Below are 14,185 nucleotides of genomic sequence, written 5' to 3'. Positions count from 1 at the left end.
TAAAGTTCTCTCTTTGTAACACTACTAGGGTGCTGCAGACTCTCTGTTACTTCATTGTTTGTTTTATTGCCATATTATGTGAACCTCTGACATCACACATTCTCTTTTTTATAGATTTAGGAAATAGGCTATTGGTTATACCCTATATGAGATGTGAATGTGCCCATTGAGCAGTATATCAGCATAATTCCCAGCTCAAAATGCAACGAGTTGATTCATTGCGCTGGGCAGCTGAGTGGAAATAGACACATGGCTGAGAAGGAATGGAAGAAGAAAAGTTTTGCGAGGTAACGCAAAACATATTGCGAGGGAACGCAAAATATTACGAGAGAACGCAAAAGTAGTTTCCTGAAAGAAATCTCACTGTGACCGTTCCGGGGCTCTGTAGGAATGTGATCCGAAATTGGAGAGAAATTAATAACATCTGCAAAGAAGATAGATTACAGCTTTCTCTAGCATTAGCATGTAGCTATGTGTAGCATAGTTATGTAAACACAGCCTGGAGAAGAGGACCAGGAACGCTATTCCAAAAGTAGAAAAAACTGTTGAAACTAGAGTGTTCACAACAATGTGAAATCTGAGGTTTTGGTTCACAGGGATTTCTTTTAAATATGTTCACCTCATTATTTGAAGCTTTGTTTTTGTTTTTTAAACGGTGTTAAACAGTAAGTCCCCCAAAATACACAAAAGTAAAAATTTAATATTTTGTTACACAAAATGTAACAATGTAACAAAATGTAATTAAAAGTAACAAAATGTAATTAAAAGTATACTCACTATAAAACTAGCAATACATTGTTCACATTTTGAATCTTCATCTGCATTAGTTGGGGCAAGGATCTTTAAAAACTCAGATACATACAGTATCAGTATAAACCAGGAGATTGAAATAATGTTTCTCCTTCCTCCTTAAGTAAATGAATCACTTCAGTATTTACAAATTGAAGGACTGTTAAGAGGGCTAAAAACTAGAGGTCATATTACAGTCTTTTTCAGATAAGGCTTGTGTTCTGATTATATCTGGTATCTGATGAAAGAGATCTGTAAAATGATGACCAATACAGGTTGAAGTGGAGAAGTATTTAGTGGATACTTGACCTTCATCAAAATTTGTTCCAGAGAGAGAGAGAGAGAGAGAGAGAGAGAGAGAGAGAGAGAGAGAGTCCTCAGAGAGAATTATTAGTCAGCAAAATGCGCTTTGTTAGGCATCAGCTGTACTCTCATAGTTCAGGCAGGCTATGTTGGAAAAACATCACAGATAACGTCATAGAATTAGAATGAACAGCAAAACATACAACTCTGTGTGGTTGGGCAGGCTCATCAGTAACAAAAATAGCTGACTCTGGAGCCACACAGGTATACTACAGACTAAATAAGAGAATGTCCAGATGTTGCCCAATGCCCTTATGTCAACATCTAGTTATTCATTGAGAGAGATCTGTGATGTCGCTCAAGCTAAAGGAAAGTTGCATCATGAGGGGCAGCTTGTACAGTAATGTTAGTGTCTTTAGCATTGCCTCCCTAAAATATTTACAAACTCGATTCCGTTTTAGCCATAGCTACCTTTATCATGAAGAGTCATCGCAATGGTTCCTTCGGTGTTGATAAACAGGACTCGCGCCTCGGTACATGAAGTCACCGGCTCAATGCACTCGATCGAGGTGCAGCTCGATAACCTTCTCCTTCGGCATGGATGCAGCCAAAACTGTGTTTCGTAATAGCAGAAGGATCAGATATTTAAGCAAAACACAAGTTTTATTTTTCAAAATGTATCACTGTCTAAGTAGAGTGTGCTTGCTATCTAACCTGACTGAGTCAATGTAAAAACAATTACCCCAAACAAAATCACTCGACAGGTTCACTTCACTAACCCTGAATTATCACCTTTAAAATGTTTAACATCTTCATGGTTCATAACATAACATACAGTAAGACCGCTATGGAGAGGAGCACTGAGTGGGAGGATCTGAGCCAAATGACATGCAGCTGGGTCATTGTGTGTCAAAATCCAGGAAAACAGTTGATGCACCCTCAAAGTTTATGCTACCCTTAATGTCCTTTCACACCTTTTTCCAAATCTAAGGCATGCTGTACAAACTTGTAATGGTTCAGTCATATTAACATGTTTGTCTTCCAACCTACAAAGTTTGGACTGCCTATGAATTAATGTCCCAATATTGCTTCCCAGATAATGTGATTTTCAGGCTGTAAAACTGTGACCACGGCAGAGGCAGCTGTCCGAGTGTGAGTAATCAATTGTAATTGTTTGGTTATAAAGATCTTCTGTGTGCTGTGTTTTTCACATACAGGAGACATCTAGGTTGTCAATCAAAAGCCTCTTGTCGCGTCATCGGGTTTCCACTGTGAAGAGAACCCCGCCAGTCTTGGGGTGTGTGTGTCTCTTTAAAAATAATCTAAGAACCATAGGGAAGTATCTCAATTAATTCATCTGAAACCTATTAATAGTTATAATACAATATTTATTATATTTGAACCTCTAATATTTTAATACCTACAGTATTAAATATAGGGAAGTATCCGAAACAACTCCTCTAATATAGACTTAAGCATCCGCCCCGCTGACAGTATCTGTAACGGCTGTACGGCAAAAGCGGGCTTAGAGAGCGATGGTTATCGGGGGGAAGAAGGGGGGTTGGCTTTAAAAGAAAAAGCGATACTATGCCTCGATAACTGTCACATCGTTCCACACCACTCAAGGTGAAATGCCTAACCCCAACCAATCGAGCTGCTTCCTAGGGCGGGTCTTGGCATGGTGGCAGATCGCAGTCACACAGCGAGCAGGTTTAATTTTAGGCTCTCCAACATTTTATTTCCCCATTTAATAAACAAACTATTCAGTAAGTTAGGTATTTGTTGAGAAAGAAATACAGTTAAAATTTCAAGCATTTTCAAGCATTTTATCCAAAATTCAAGCCCTTTTCAAACCTTGAAAACACAACATAAAAATTCAAGCATTTTCAAGGATTTCAAGCACCCGTACAAACCCTGTATATACTAATTAAAATAATAATTTAGTATATGTATATATATATATATATATATATATATATATATATATATATATATATATATATTAGGGCTGTCAAACAATTATTTTTTTTAAATTGCGATTAATCGCTGAATTTCTATAGTTAATTGCAATTAATTGCATGTTTTATCACGTAATAAAATTCTATTATTTTGCATGTCAGAACTGTTTTTAATATGTATTAACAATGGAAAGCAATTCTTACCAGGGTATCTTGATTGGGAATCAAATGAATGCAAACAAAGTTACTTTATGAACTTGACTTTAAGATTTGTATTTATTTATTATTTATTTACTGTAAAGAAAAGAAGAAAAAAAGAAGGGTACTAAACAGTCAGGAACTTGTTTATTGTTAAGGCCATTGTCAAAATTAAAGATTTAATAATAATGTAATAATTATAACAACTTATTTCACCAGTAAATTGCTGTTGAACGACAAAAACAACCACCAGATGGGAAAAGGGTATTTTACAATTACTGTGAATGCACCACCAGTCTACCTGTTTTAAGTGAACGAACGCACCGTCTGTGTTGTTTAATTCCGACAACGGCAGCTGCTGTGCCGCAGAGCAGACTGTTACCTCCCGGGGTTGAAATCCTCTACGGTCAAATACAGTCACACTTTACACTGTTTAAGGTTAGCTGTCAGCATTTTAACCGTGTTTAATCCAGCTGTTAGCTAAAGGTAGGCTAATGTTACATGCTGTCAGGTGTAGTGTAAAGTCAGACACTGAAATGAGGCACCGAAATTTTCGTTCTTATTCGGTCTCGTTACTACTTTTTAGGTCGGCACGTTTCGGTACCCAACACTACTTACCAGAGTCAATATAGTGTGCAGACTCAGGGGCGCCGCCATGAATTTTGGGCCCCATGACAAAAAATCTAATTGGACCCCCTCTGCGCAGTTGTTGTCACCACATCTCTAGGACCTAACTGTCCCTTCAAAAGCTTTACGTAACTCTAATTAAAGGCTTGCAACCAGGGTGCGAACTACGGGGGAGCTAGGGGGAGCTCTGCTCCCCTTAATAAGACATGGGCTCCTCTGAAAAGGTGATTTGTGAAATTTTTGGGGGTCTCTAAAAATGTTGACAATGTGTCAATTTGACGTGCTATTTCAGTTTTGTGTAATATGATTATCGTGGATTATTATGTGTAAAACTGCAAAAATATCATTCATGCATGTCTGCGATTTAAACCCAATTCACTTCAATAAAGATAACTATACATGCTATTCTTATGAGCATCAAGGCGTGGCGGCGCTGCAGTGCAAATTCAACTCATGTTTAGTACATGTTAACTCAAAGATTCGCAGAAAAAATATAAACGTTGGAGGCCATTAATCAGTGGGCAAAGAAGAAATAATGTCCACTCTGGCTGAAGATGATCCTAACCCTCTAAGGATGGAAACTTTAACCATTGTTCATGTGAAATCTCAAAAACAGCCTGATACTTTGTTTATAGACTATTTGTGGCTGGCTGTTTGCTATTTGACCTATCTACTCCTGTCGATAAAGTATGATATGATAGGGTAAATCCTGTAGTGCATACACTTGTAGCTGTTATGTATCTTTGTAAGTCATTGTAAGTCGCAAGCGCACGACCCAAAGGTGGGCTCCCCCGAAGGCCACGGTATAGTTCGAACACTGCTTGCAACTGGCTTGCTTCTTGTAGTTCAATACTAGTACTAGCACAATATTTACTGCTGGTGATTTGTACATGCATGCAAGTCTAGTATGCAGTTCACTATTTGATGCAAGATTAAAAGCAACCATACAAAATGTGCTGAAGGCCATCTTTTACAGTCTCAATGTATTTTTATTTTAAAATTTGACAAAATGGAAAATTTTCTTAACAAAAATATTATTATTATTATTATTATTATTATTATTATTATAATTATTAATGAAATATTTAAAAAAAGAAAAACAAACAAACTTAAATATATATTAACTTTCCAATCAAAATAAATTAACATCATCCTCTCAAAACAATGAAAACAGCTGATTTTTTAACTTAGCTGCACATATATGCCAACAAGAAAATAAAGTGGACATGTAAAATGGAATTTCCACACCAGGGTTATTATAGTGCTACAAAACAGATCAAGTGATCACTAAATCAAAAGGTTTTGAGGTTTGGAATATGGTCATAACAAACTAACAGTACCAGTGACATCAAATTAAAAGGTATGAATAAGAACAAAGGACTCCTGGAAACCCAAACTTTTCTCTCAAATAACAGGCATGTCATTGAAAACAATGTTGCTCACCTTCACTGGGACAGGGAGGGGCACAGTTAGGGGGAGACTGGGGTGCTGCTGACTCAACTGTTGTTAAGTCTGCTAAAAGGGCCAGGGACAATGATTTAATATGAATATCTTGCTAAATGTTTCCCTGCACCGATTAAATAGTGATTAAATGTAGGCTAACACTAGTTTGTAGCTAGCTAGCTTATTTGACTATGGACATTAAGCCAACAGGTTAATACCACTCACAGACTATAAAATTGAAGTATGGCAGCTTGATGATAAGTAAAGGTGCGGCAAAGGGTCAAAATAGTAGCCTGTTAGGCACGACGTGAAGCCAAGTAAAGTGAAAATAAATGAATAAATTGCGGCATGCAATTAATGCGATAAAAAAAAAAAAGTATGCCTTATGATCGGCCCTTAATTGCGCCGCGATTAACGCTTTAATGCTGACAGCCCTAATATGTATATATATATATATATATATATATATATATATATATATATATATATATATATATCACATTTCAGTTTCTTTTGAAGCAGATGGCCTCTATAAAATTAGTGCTTTTTGAGTGGTGTCACGAACACTCTTGAGGAATAACATAAGATTGGATCCGCCTGTCCCTGTTTCATTCAGCGCAATGCCCACACCTCTCATCGGGCACCCCATGGCGCGGGCCTGATTACCGGGCACAATGATATACTTGGTCACAGTATTGAGGTGGTAGTTCCGTAAATCCACCAGTGCTGAGACACAGGAGTTGTAGGCCTGGCAGAGATCAGAGCTGGAGTGGGACAGGATGAAGTCTCGCAGAGGACAGACAGACAGAGTTTCTATCAGCTGACGGTGGGCAGGAGGCATGTATTCCCTCATGCGTGTCAGGAAGGATCCTAAATAGGCCGAATCAATGAAGAGAGCAAAAACGAGACTTTGAAAGAAAGAAAATAACAACTGTTTCTGGAAACATTTTCTGTCAGAGCAATCAACTGACTGCACAAACAGTGATTCATTCATGAGAAGCATCTGATGGGGTCAAAAGGGAAATGCATTTTTACCTGTATCATCCTTATGCTGGATGCACAGTAAAGCATCAAAGCACTGAATGGTTGAACTCTGGGCTGCACTTCCGCCTGATAACAAAATTGGCTCATCGCTCACACCTTCATACAACAGCCCATTTGGAAGCATGGGGTTGTCTCGCCACCTAAAACAGTTTAGACCACATACAACCTCTGTTTTATAGATGCAATTAGAAGCACACAGTACCATTTGACATGTTATCCAGTTAAACATACATAACAGCAATAGAGAAAAGTACAATAGGACGGTAGAGGCAGAAGGGACATTCATCATTTCATCTGCACCAGATGAGATAAATATTTATAAATCATGAATAACTTCAGTATGCAGGCTATTGTAACGGCCCTAAAACTCACCCTGAGACAAAAATTCGCAATGTTCCATGAAAGGCAGTTGGATCCACATGATCTAGAAAGAGCATAAATTCAGTTTTTCTAATTATCTTGAATTCCCCTGCCTTCATAAAAGACACAGCATGTAAATTGATTACATTTCGAATGAGCTAGGTTTAGTTCAAACTTACTGTGCATGAGTTTGAACGTCTCTGTCATCTTCTTCAAAGACTGAGTTACTTTGACGAGACCTTTCTGTATGCCACTGAGGTCCGAGGTTTTCATAGAATACATCACCTCCAGAGCCCCCTGGTTAGAGTTGAAAAAAATCCATCACTAAGTGACAAGGGAAGGGAATTATGTGGCTGGAACCCAAAAAAGCAAGGGGAAATATGAACAGACAGAATCAGGCTGAGGTTCAGAAAGAGTTAACATAAAAAAGGTACAGCAACAACTAACCGTTACGCCTGAACTGGCAGCCATCTCGACCAACAATGACACCAGGAAAAATCCCCTGCAACTCTCACCACCAGGAAAGGAAACTATCAAGTCCATGTTCCTATTTTTGAAAATGATGTTTTGAAAATAAATGAGCTGAACATCACAAGTACCAGATTACAAAAATCATGTGTGCAAAGTGCAGTTGAGAAATTCAAAACAATGTGACAGTGAATGAGTTTTCCTTTTCTTTCTACTCACCCAATTTCCATATCCCTAAAATGAAAATGAAAAGAGAAGCTAGTGTTTTCAATGAAGAAAGAGATACATCGTTTTTTTCTTTGTGAGTGAAAATAAGACATATACAGTTTTATTGCAATGTTACTATTATAATAAAAGACTGTCTGTGGACTTGGACATGAAGTCAAGTCATTAAATAAGGCAATAAAACAACATTACTCACCCTGTGGGATCCTTTAATTTCCAGTTGGCTAAAACTGAATCTGCATAAGTCAGGATGGGTGGAAGGCCGAGCTTACAAGATATCAGGCAATATGGCAAGGCAAGGGCTTTTGGAAGAATCTGTCAAACAAGCGTAATAGTAAAGTTTAAAACGGGTAGTGATGGCTGATGGTTTTTAGTCACGCTATCTGTATGTCTCCAGGGAAGGCAATGGCTGTTGGTCAGTCCACCACTTTGATCTAGACTGAAATATCTCAACAACTATGAATGGATTTGGCCCAGAGAATGGATCTTACTGAATTTGATGATTTCCCTGACTTCTCCTCTAATGCCACTTCTTGGTCAATGCTTTCACTTATCCTGTGAAATATCTCAGCTTCTACTGAATGAATTGGTACAAATCAATACAGTACTAAATTACATTCTCACCAGGTGCACTTTATGTTCAGTGCCAATTAACACGTTAGCATGCTAACAAGCTAAACTAAGATGGTGAACATGGTAAACATTCTACCTTTTTAACATCAGCTTGTTAGCGTGTTGATGTTAATGATGATGATAGTGATGATAGTGATGATGTTAGTTACCTATTTATCTTAAAACATTTGTCATAACACATCGCTGTGCCAAAGTACAGCCTCACAGAGCCACTGTAGACTCTTAGTCGTGTTACAGTATATGTCACATTGCCAAAACATCATTGACTGAAATGCATCTTCTTTTTAATGATTCATCATTCCATTGCGCTGTAGTGTTTTACCTGAGCAGGCGCATATTGTCCTTCTTGCCATACATATCCCATGCTGATGAATCCCAGGACTAGGTGAGCCAGCCTTAGCTCCTGATGGTCAATCAAGAGATCGGGACTCAAGACCGGCATCTGGATTGTGATGAGATTTTCAGTTTTTATATTTCCATTCTCAGTGAACAGTGATCATCATCAAGGGTTCCACAAATGAAACTATATGTCTACATTTACATACATGGTTTCTCAACTCTGATTTGCATTAGGAAGGCATTGCTCATTCTCACCTTGTGAACCCGATCCCGTAGTTTATGTGACTCTATCAGATGTGTGAGATCATTTGCCAGGTCCAACCATACCCGATAATAGTCTGGAAGGTCAGTCTAGACGATAATAACAATAAAGTGACTTGCATGTTGATTTTTATTTTTTGCAGGGGGGATTTTCATGTATAGTGTAATCAGTAATATAATCAGCTCAGGTTTGCCATGGTGCCTGACCTGCATGTCAAGGAATGACTGTAGCTATCAATCAGAAAGAGAAAGCAATTTACAAGAGGTAGGCAGGAGAAAACTGAGAAATAATAATGATGCTCATATATACATTTTGCAACATTTACATATCATTTCCGTAGGTTGTTGCTGACCAAAAACTTATATAAAGGCAATAGAGGAAAGAGGAAATAGTCCTCGATGGTAAACAAATGAATATGTTATTGTTATTGACATATTGTAAGCTTGTTTCAGATCAGTTTGACTGAAAAAATACTGACAGAATAGTCTGTTGTATGAGGAAAGAAATATAACTTACCAGTGGCTCTTCAAGGAGAAATCCAAGCTTCTCAGAAATATCAAAAGCATCAAAGTCTGCCTTCAGTGTTTCTCTGCTGTTAGTCTCCATTTGCTCTGCAATGAAGGCCTTCTCTGTACCCTGTGTGCTGAAGGAGTTCGGCTTTGAGAGGTAAATCACTCTGTGATTGTGACGCCCAGATATTAATTTTTGAATTTGCTCAGTATATATATATATATATATCTTTTTCACTTCCCTTTTTGCACACTCCCAACAGCAAAGAGCCAATCAGATCTCTGTGATTGTAAAATTAAGAGTTCACAGGGTAAAGCTGAAATTCCCTGAATATTTTCTGATTTGTGGCAATGATAAAAGAAATTGAAACAGAAACAGAAAATATCAAGATTATACTTGCACACTTTGTGCAAAATGAACTAGTGACATATTATGTTTATATGGCTCAACCTTATGCAGTTTATATTTGAGTCTGTTATTGAGACAAACAGACCAAACAATTGAATAATACACACAACTGCTGTCTGTTCCAAACTCATGTACATGGATCAATTATTGGAGAAAAAAATGTTTTATGTTGTTTCTGATGGCTGGAAAAAAAAAATTTACTCTGAAATGTTTCATGTAATATCAGAAAAAAAGTATTTGTGGATAAAGGTTTGGAATTATTCTGCTTTCTGCTGCAATATGCCTTCTACACATGCATAGGTTGTTACGTTTGTATTTGTTGCTCTGCAACAAAAATACTTAACAAACCAACTTTGATGACATATATTATAGTAAGATATTGTCTTAATAGTCAGGCATGCAAAAACAAGATGGAGAGCAATAGTTAAAAGACCACACTGAGACTACTTTTTGGAAACTTAACGCTAATACCTGAGAGAGTCAAACTTGTCCTTCCAGCCCATTAACTGAAGATGGAGTGCTTCCAAAAATCAAACCTTGATGTATTCTGTTTTTTTTTGTTTTTTATTGTTGCCCTGCTGAGTGAAAACTGACACGGCAGAGGGTCTTAGTTTGAGAAAGGTCTCTCTGGCAAGTCACATCTTTTCCACAGCATAAGAAACAGCAACAACTGTGGTAAGACGTTGTGAGCTGAGAACAATACGTGTTTTGTTAAATTATGTATTAGGGGTCGTGTTGTCATGTTGGCATTCTTTAGTGTAGTACATTTATTTGTCTCCTTCACTCCTTAAAGTACAAATAGACACATTTTAAACCAAGAAGCATTTTGTTGTTTTTGATCTTGCAGTACCCAATTTTCCATGTTCCTGTGTGCAGTGGCGGATCTAGGAAACTTTACATGGGGTGGCAAAAATCAAAAATGGTACATGGGAACCTGTAAATGCACTGCTATGCCCTACTATGCCCCGCAACACCCTGCTACACCCTGAACTGCTACCACTATTATTTCTAGTCATAGTTCCATTATCGTTCCATATTCTTTTTGACTCCTTGGTCCATGTTTCAAGACGGATCGGGTGGGTTGCCGACATTGTTGCAGACCCTTGACGCCTTTTACGTGAGCTGATCACCGCCCTGGCGACACAACGCGGTTGGGGCGCACTGTGAGGACAGTCCGCCCCGGTTGACAGCCGCTCCGGGAGTAGGGGGCGCCGTCCCTCCCCACCTTGGTTGTTTACACTGCGGGCACATTGAAAAAAATCAGACTTGGATCTGATTCAGGACCACATATGGAAGTGGCCTGAATCTGATTTGAAAAAATCTGATCTGGGCTAGATTTATCTACCACAGCTTTTTTTTTATTTAAATGCAAGTAAAACAGTTGTAGGTAGGAGATGAACAGATATACAGCAGTAATTACTATTACCTCCCAGATGTCATGTTATCCATATTATTATAATGCAGCAATTTAATAATTAAATTAAAAAATAAAAAGCTGTTCTTGCCTCGAAGAAGAACCAAGTGTGGTCAAAATATCTGCAATAAAATAAATACATTGGAACTTCATGTGAGCTCCCTCCAAACAGTTGCTTAGACAGACTAGAAGTTGTTTGTGCAGTTACAAAAACAAGATCCAGTTGTGTTCAAGATAATCTTGAAGCTCTGTGACTGGGGGTTGAACCCGTGTTGTTGGGCAAGCTTTTTTTTAAATCTGACTAAACTAGTTATTACAGTAAGTGTGATACATTTCAATGAAACTTAGTTAACTTGTATTTCTCAATCTGATACATTTGACCTCTTTTATGTGTCACTCTTGAGTCCTTGAGTCAGTCAGTTCCGTGAATCAGCCGGCTACTGTACGTTATCATGACTGGCATTTCTCCATTCCTGTTTCTTGAAGCTCTGTGACTGGGGGTTGAACCCGGATGGGTGTTGTTATAAATCATAATTCTGACTAAACTAGTTACTACAGTAAGTGAGATACATTTTAATGGAACTTAGCTGACTTGTATTCAGTGGCGGCGCCAGAGATTTTCTTTTGCTGGTGCTTTGGGGTTGCTGGATGTTTCAGTGAGGGTGCTCTGAAATTTTGAGTTTCCCTTGACACAAATAGGCTTACATTACACACACTCGCGCAGATGCCCACCCACCTCCGTCGTGGTTTACTAAACGAGCGAACGAGAGAGATTGATTTAAAGAACTCTGATTAGCCCACCAAACATATTTCAAATACCAGCCAAAAAGCCAGGTTCAAACAATCATTACTGCAGCTTTCATACATTGGCTCAGAAGATTAATGCAGCAGGCCAAATACACCACACACAGCCAAGCACACACATAAACACACACGCGCATGTATCCTCACCAGGGACGTCACTTGGATTGAAAGACAGGGGGGGCTTAGCCCCCAGGCTATGCAAAACTTAACTACCTTACTACCTTGTAAAATCTTACTTACAAATGTTATTCGAATGTTAGCTTTTAGATACTTCAAAGCTGCATCAAAGCTGCATGGGGGGGACGTACTTATATTTTTGTTGCAATGAAGTTGCGAAAGACTGAAAATTTGAAAAAAAAAAGATTTTTTTTGTGTATAATATACTTTAAAAATAAAAACCAGGGTGATTGGTTGAATTTGCATGAATTGTTGCAATCGCAACATCGCAAATTCCTGGAGGGACTGATATGTATGAATGTTCATGTAGAGCCTAGCCTACAAAATCTACATACTGTATAACATAATGTAGAAAGTTGGTCAGAATATAGCATATATAATAAATATCATAAAATAATTTAGTTTAGGCTTTGCCTTAGTACCTAGACCTGCCAACAAATGCCTGTTTAGGAAGAAAACAAAACGCCTCACATTTTCTTAGCCCTGTAGACCAGTGGTTCTCAAACTTTTATATATCAAGGACCCCTAAACTGAAATGCCGATTAGACCACAAACCCCCATTTGATTAGATTTTGTCCAGGGGTCCCCAATTGATAGGATTTTTGCTTTTAGATGTTTTATTACAGAAAGTCTATTCATTAATCTATGAAACATTGTGTTAATTATGGATGGAATTATAGTGAAAATAAGTTATTTCACTTTTTGCTGGGGACCCCCTCAATGACCCCTGGGGGTCCCTGGACCCCACTTTGAGAACCATTGCTGCAGACCACTGACATAACTTACCTCAGTCAAGCCAATTCCCTCAGAATCAGCTGCCCTGCCAAACTCCTGTTTCTCTCTCTGTCTCTCTCTCTGTCTCTCTCTCTCTCTCTCTCTCTCTCTCTTTCTCCCTTTCTCAAAATATCGTCCAGTAGCCTATCCATCTGCTCAATAAATTGAAGGATATAACAGTACAATAGCATTTACAGTGACACTATAACATTTAGTTTTCAGTGACAACATTCTGTGGGGACTGTTAATACTATAGAGATAGCATGCTATATTAATGGCAAAGAATAGAGAACTTCGGATAACTAACTAGATTAATTAGGTATTTCTTGTATTTCACTCTAGCTAGACTATTGTTTACCATAGTCAGCTAAAACATCCCTTTATCTTTACCTCAAGTAAACGTAGCTAAAGTTAAGCAAGTAAAAGTCATTAACAACAACTTACAATTTCACTCTGCCTATCACTCACTCTGTGTGCAGTAGCAAGTTCAGACCAAAGAAAGACACCAACGAGACGAGACGGGACGTCTTATCATCTTCATATAGCCATCGACTCTTTGTATTTCTGTTTAACTTTCGAATTTCCGTTTTTTTTGTAGCTGGATATATTATTTGTTGTTTCGAAATATGAATTTGGATAACGTTAGCGATAGTGAGATGCTTGCTCCAGTTGCATTTCGAGTGATAAATCGGCAAAAACAACGTTTTATTTCTCGGATTGTTTTAATGCCGCCAGGCGCTCTCTCTCTTCAGTCACTCTCTACCTCGCTCGTCCACATACCGTTACGCGAATGGTGAAGGAAGATTATTCAAAGTAGTGAGTGATACAGAGTGCACATAAAAAAAAAAAAGAGAAAAAAAAAGGCCTATATATATTATTTTTCTTATTATTTGGGGGGGCTTAGGAACATTTTGGGGTAGCTTCAGCCCCCCTAAAACAGACCTAATGACGTACCTGATCCTCACACAGTTTTCACATTTGCATGTATGGTCAAAATACTGTAGTCATATCTTAATATATCACCGTGGTAAAGTTGGTTTTATATTGGACGTTGGATATTCGACACATTCGAAAAATCTATTATGTAGATTGCCCTTTCAACCTATTCATGTCAAACCACATGTGATGAACTCAGCTAACCCCCCTACACATTGCACAAAGCTTCTTTTTTCAAAAAACCCATCCTTTAATTTATTTAATATTTTTTAATATTAACAAATGCCATAAATCTATTATGTGGCCTGACCTTTTGACCTATTCAGGTCAAACCACTTCTGATGAACTCAGCTAACCCCTCTACACATTGCACAAAGCTTCTTTAAAAAAAAAAAAAAATCCTTTAATTTTTTTAATATTTCTAAATATTAAAAAATGCCATAAATCTATTATGTGGCCTGACCTTTTGCCCTATTCATTTCAAACCACTTGTGATGAACTCAGCGAACCCCC

General features: G+C 37.9%; 1 protein-coding gene across 1 annotated transcript; it reads right to left on the bottom strand.

The window, feature by feature from the left end:
- Positions 1 to 5,847: 5,847 nt before the first annotated feature.
- LOC114572566 (indoleamine 2,3-dioxygenase 2-like) lies at positions 5,848 to 9,330 on the bottom strand. Its single transcript, XM_028604244.1, has 10 exons — positions 9,166 to 9,330; positions 8,643 to 8,738; positions 8,371 to 8,490; positions 7,612 to 7,730; positions 7,410 to 7,424; positions 7,170 to 7,269; positions 6,902 to 7,019; positions 6,735 to 6,786; positions 6,354 to 6,502; positions 5,848 to 6,188 (listed from the first exon to the last, which is right to left on the bottom strand). Exons 1-10 carry the CDS (start codon positions 9,253 to 9,255, stop codon positions 5,848 to 5,850), a joined length of 1,200 nt encoding a protein of 399 aa, XP_028460045.1. The 5' UTR covers positions 9,256 to 9,330.
- Positions 9,331 to 14,185: the final 4,855 nt, after the last annotated feature.

Source organism: Perca flavescens, chromosome 17 (assembly GCF_004354835.1).
Source record: "Perca flavescens isolate YP-PL-M2 chromosome 17, PFLA_1.0, whole genome shotgun sequence".
Taxonomy (NCBI): domain Eukaryota; kingdom Metazoa; phylum Chordata; class Actinopteri; order Perciformes; family Percidae; genus Perca; species Perca flavescens.
This window is presented reverse-complemented; position numbering and strand designations above follow the sequence as displayed.

What these genes read in the sequence shown, in the direction of transcription:
- LOC114572566 (XM_028604244.1), bottom strand. Translation starts at nt 9,255, where the DNA reads ATGGAGACTAACAGCAGAGAAACACTGAAGGCAGACTTTGATGCTTTT. An exon ending in GACGTTCAAACTCATGCACA is followed by an intron (nt 6,787 to 6,901) that starts GTAAGTTTGAAC and finishes TGCTCTTTCTAG; the next exon opens with ATCATGTGGATCCAACTGCC. An exon ending in TTGCGAATTTTTGTCTCAGG is followed by an intron (nt 6,503 to 6,734) that starts GTGAGTTTTAGG and finishes AAACTGTTTTAG; the next exon opens with GTGGCGAGACAACCCCATGC.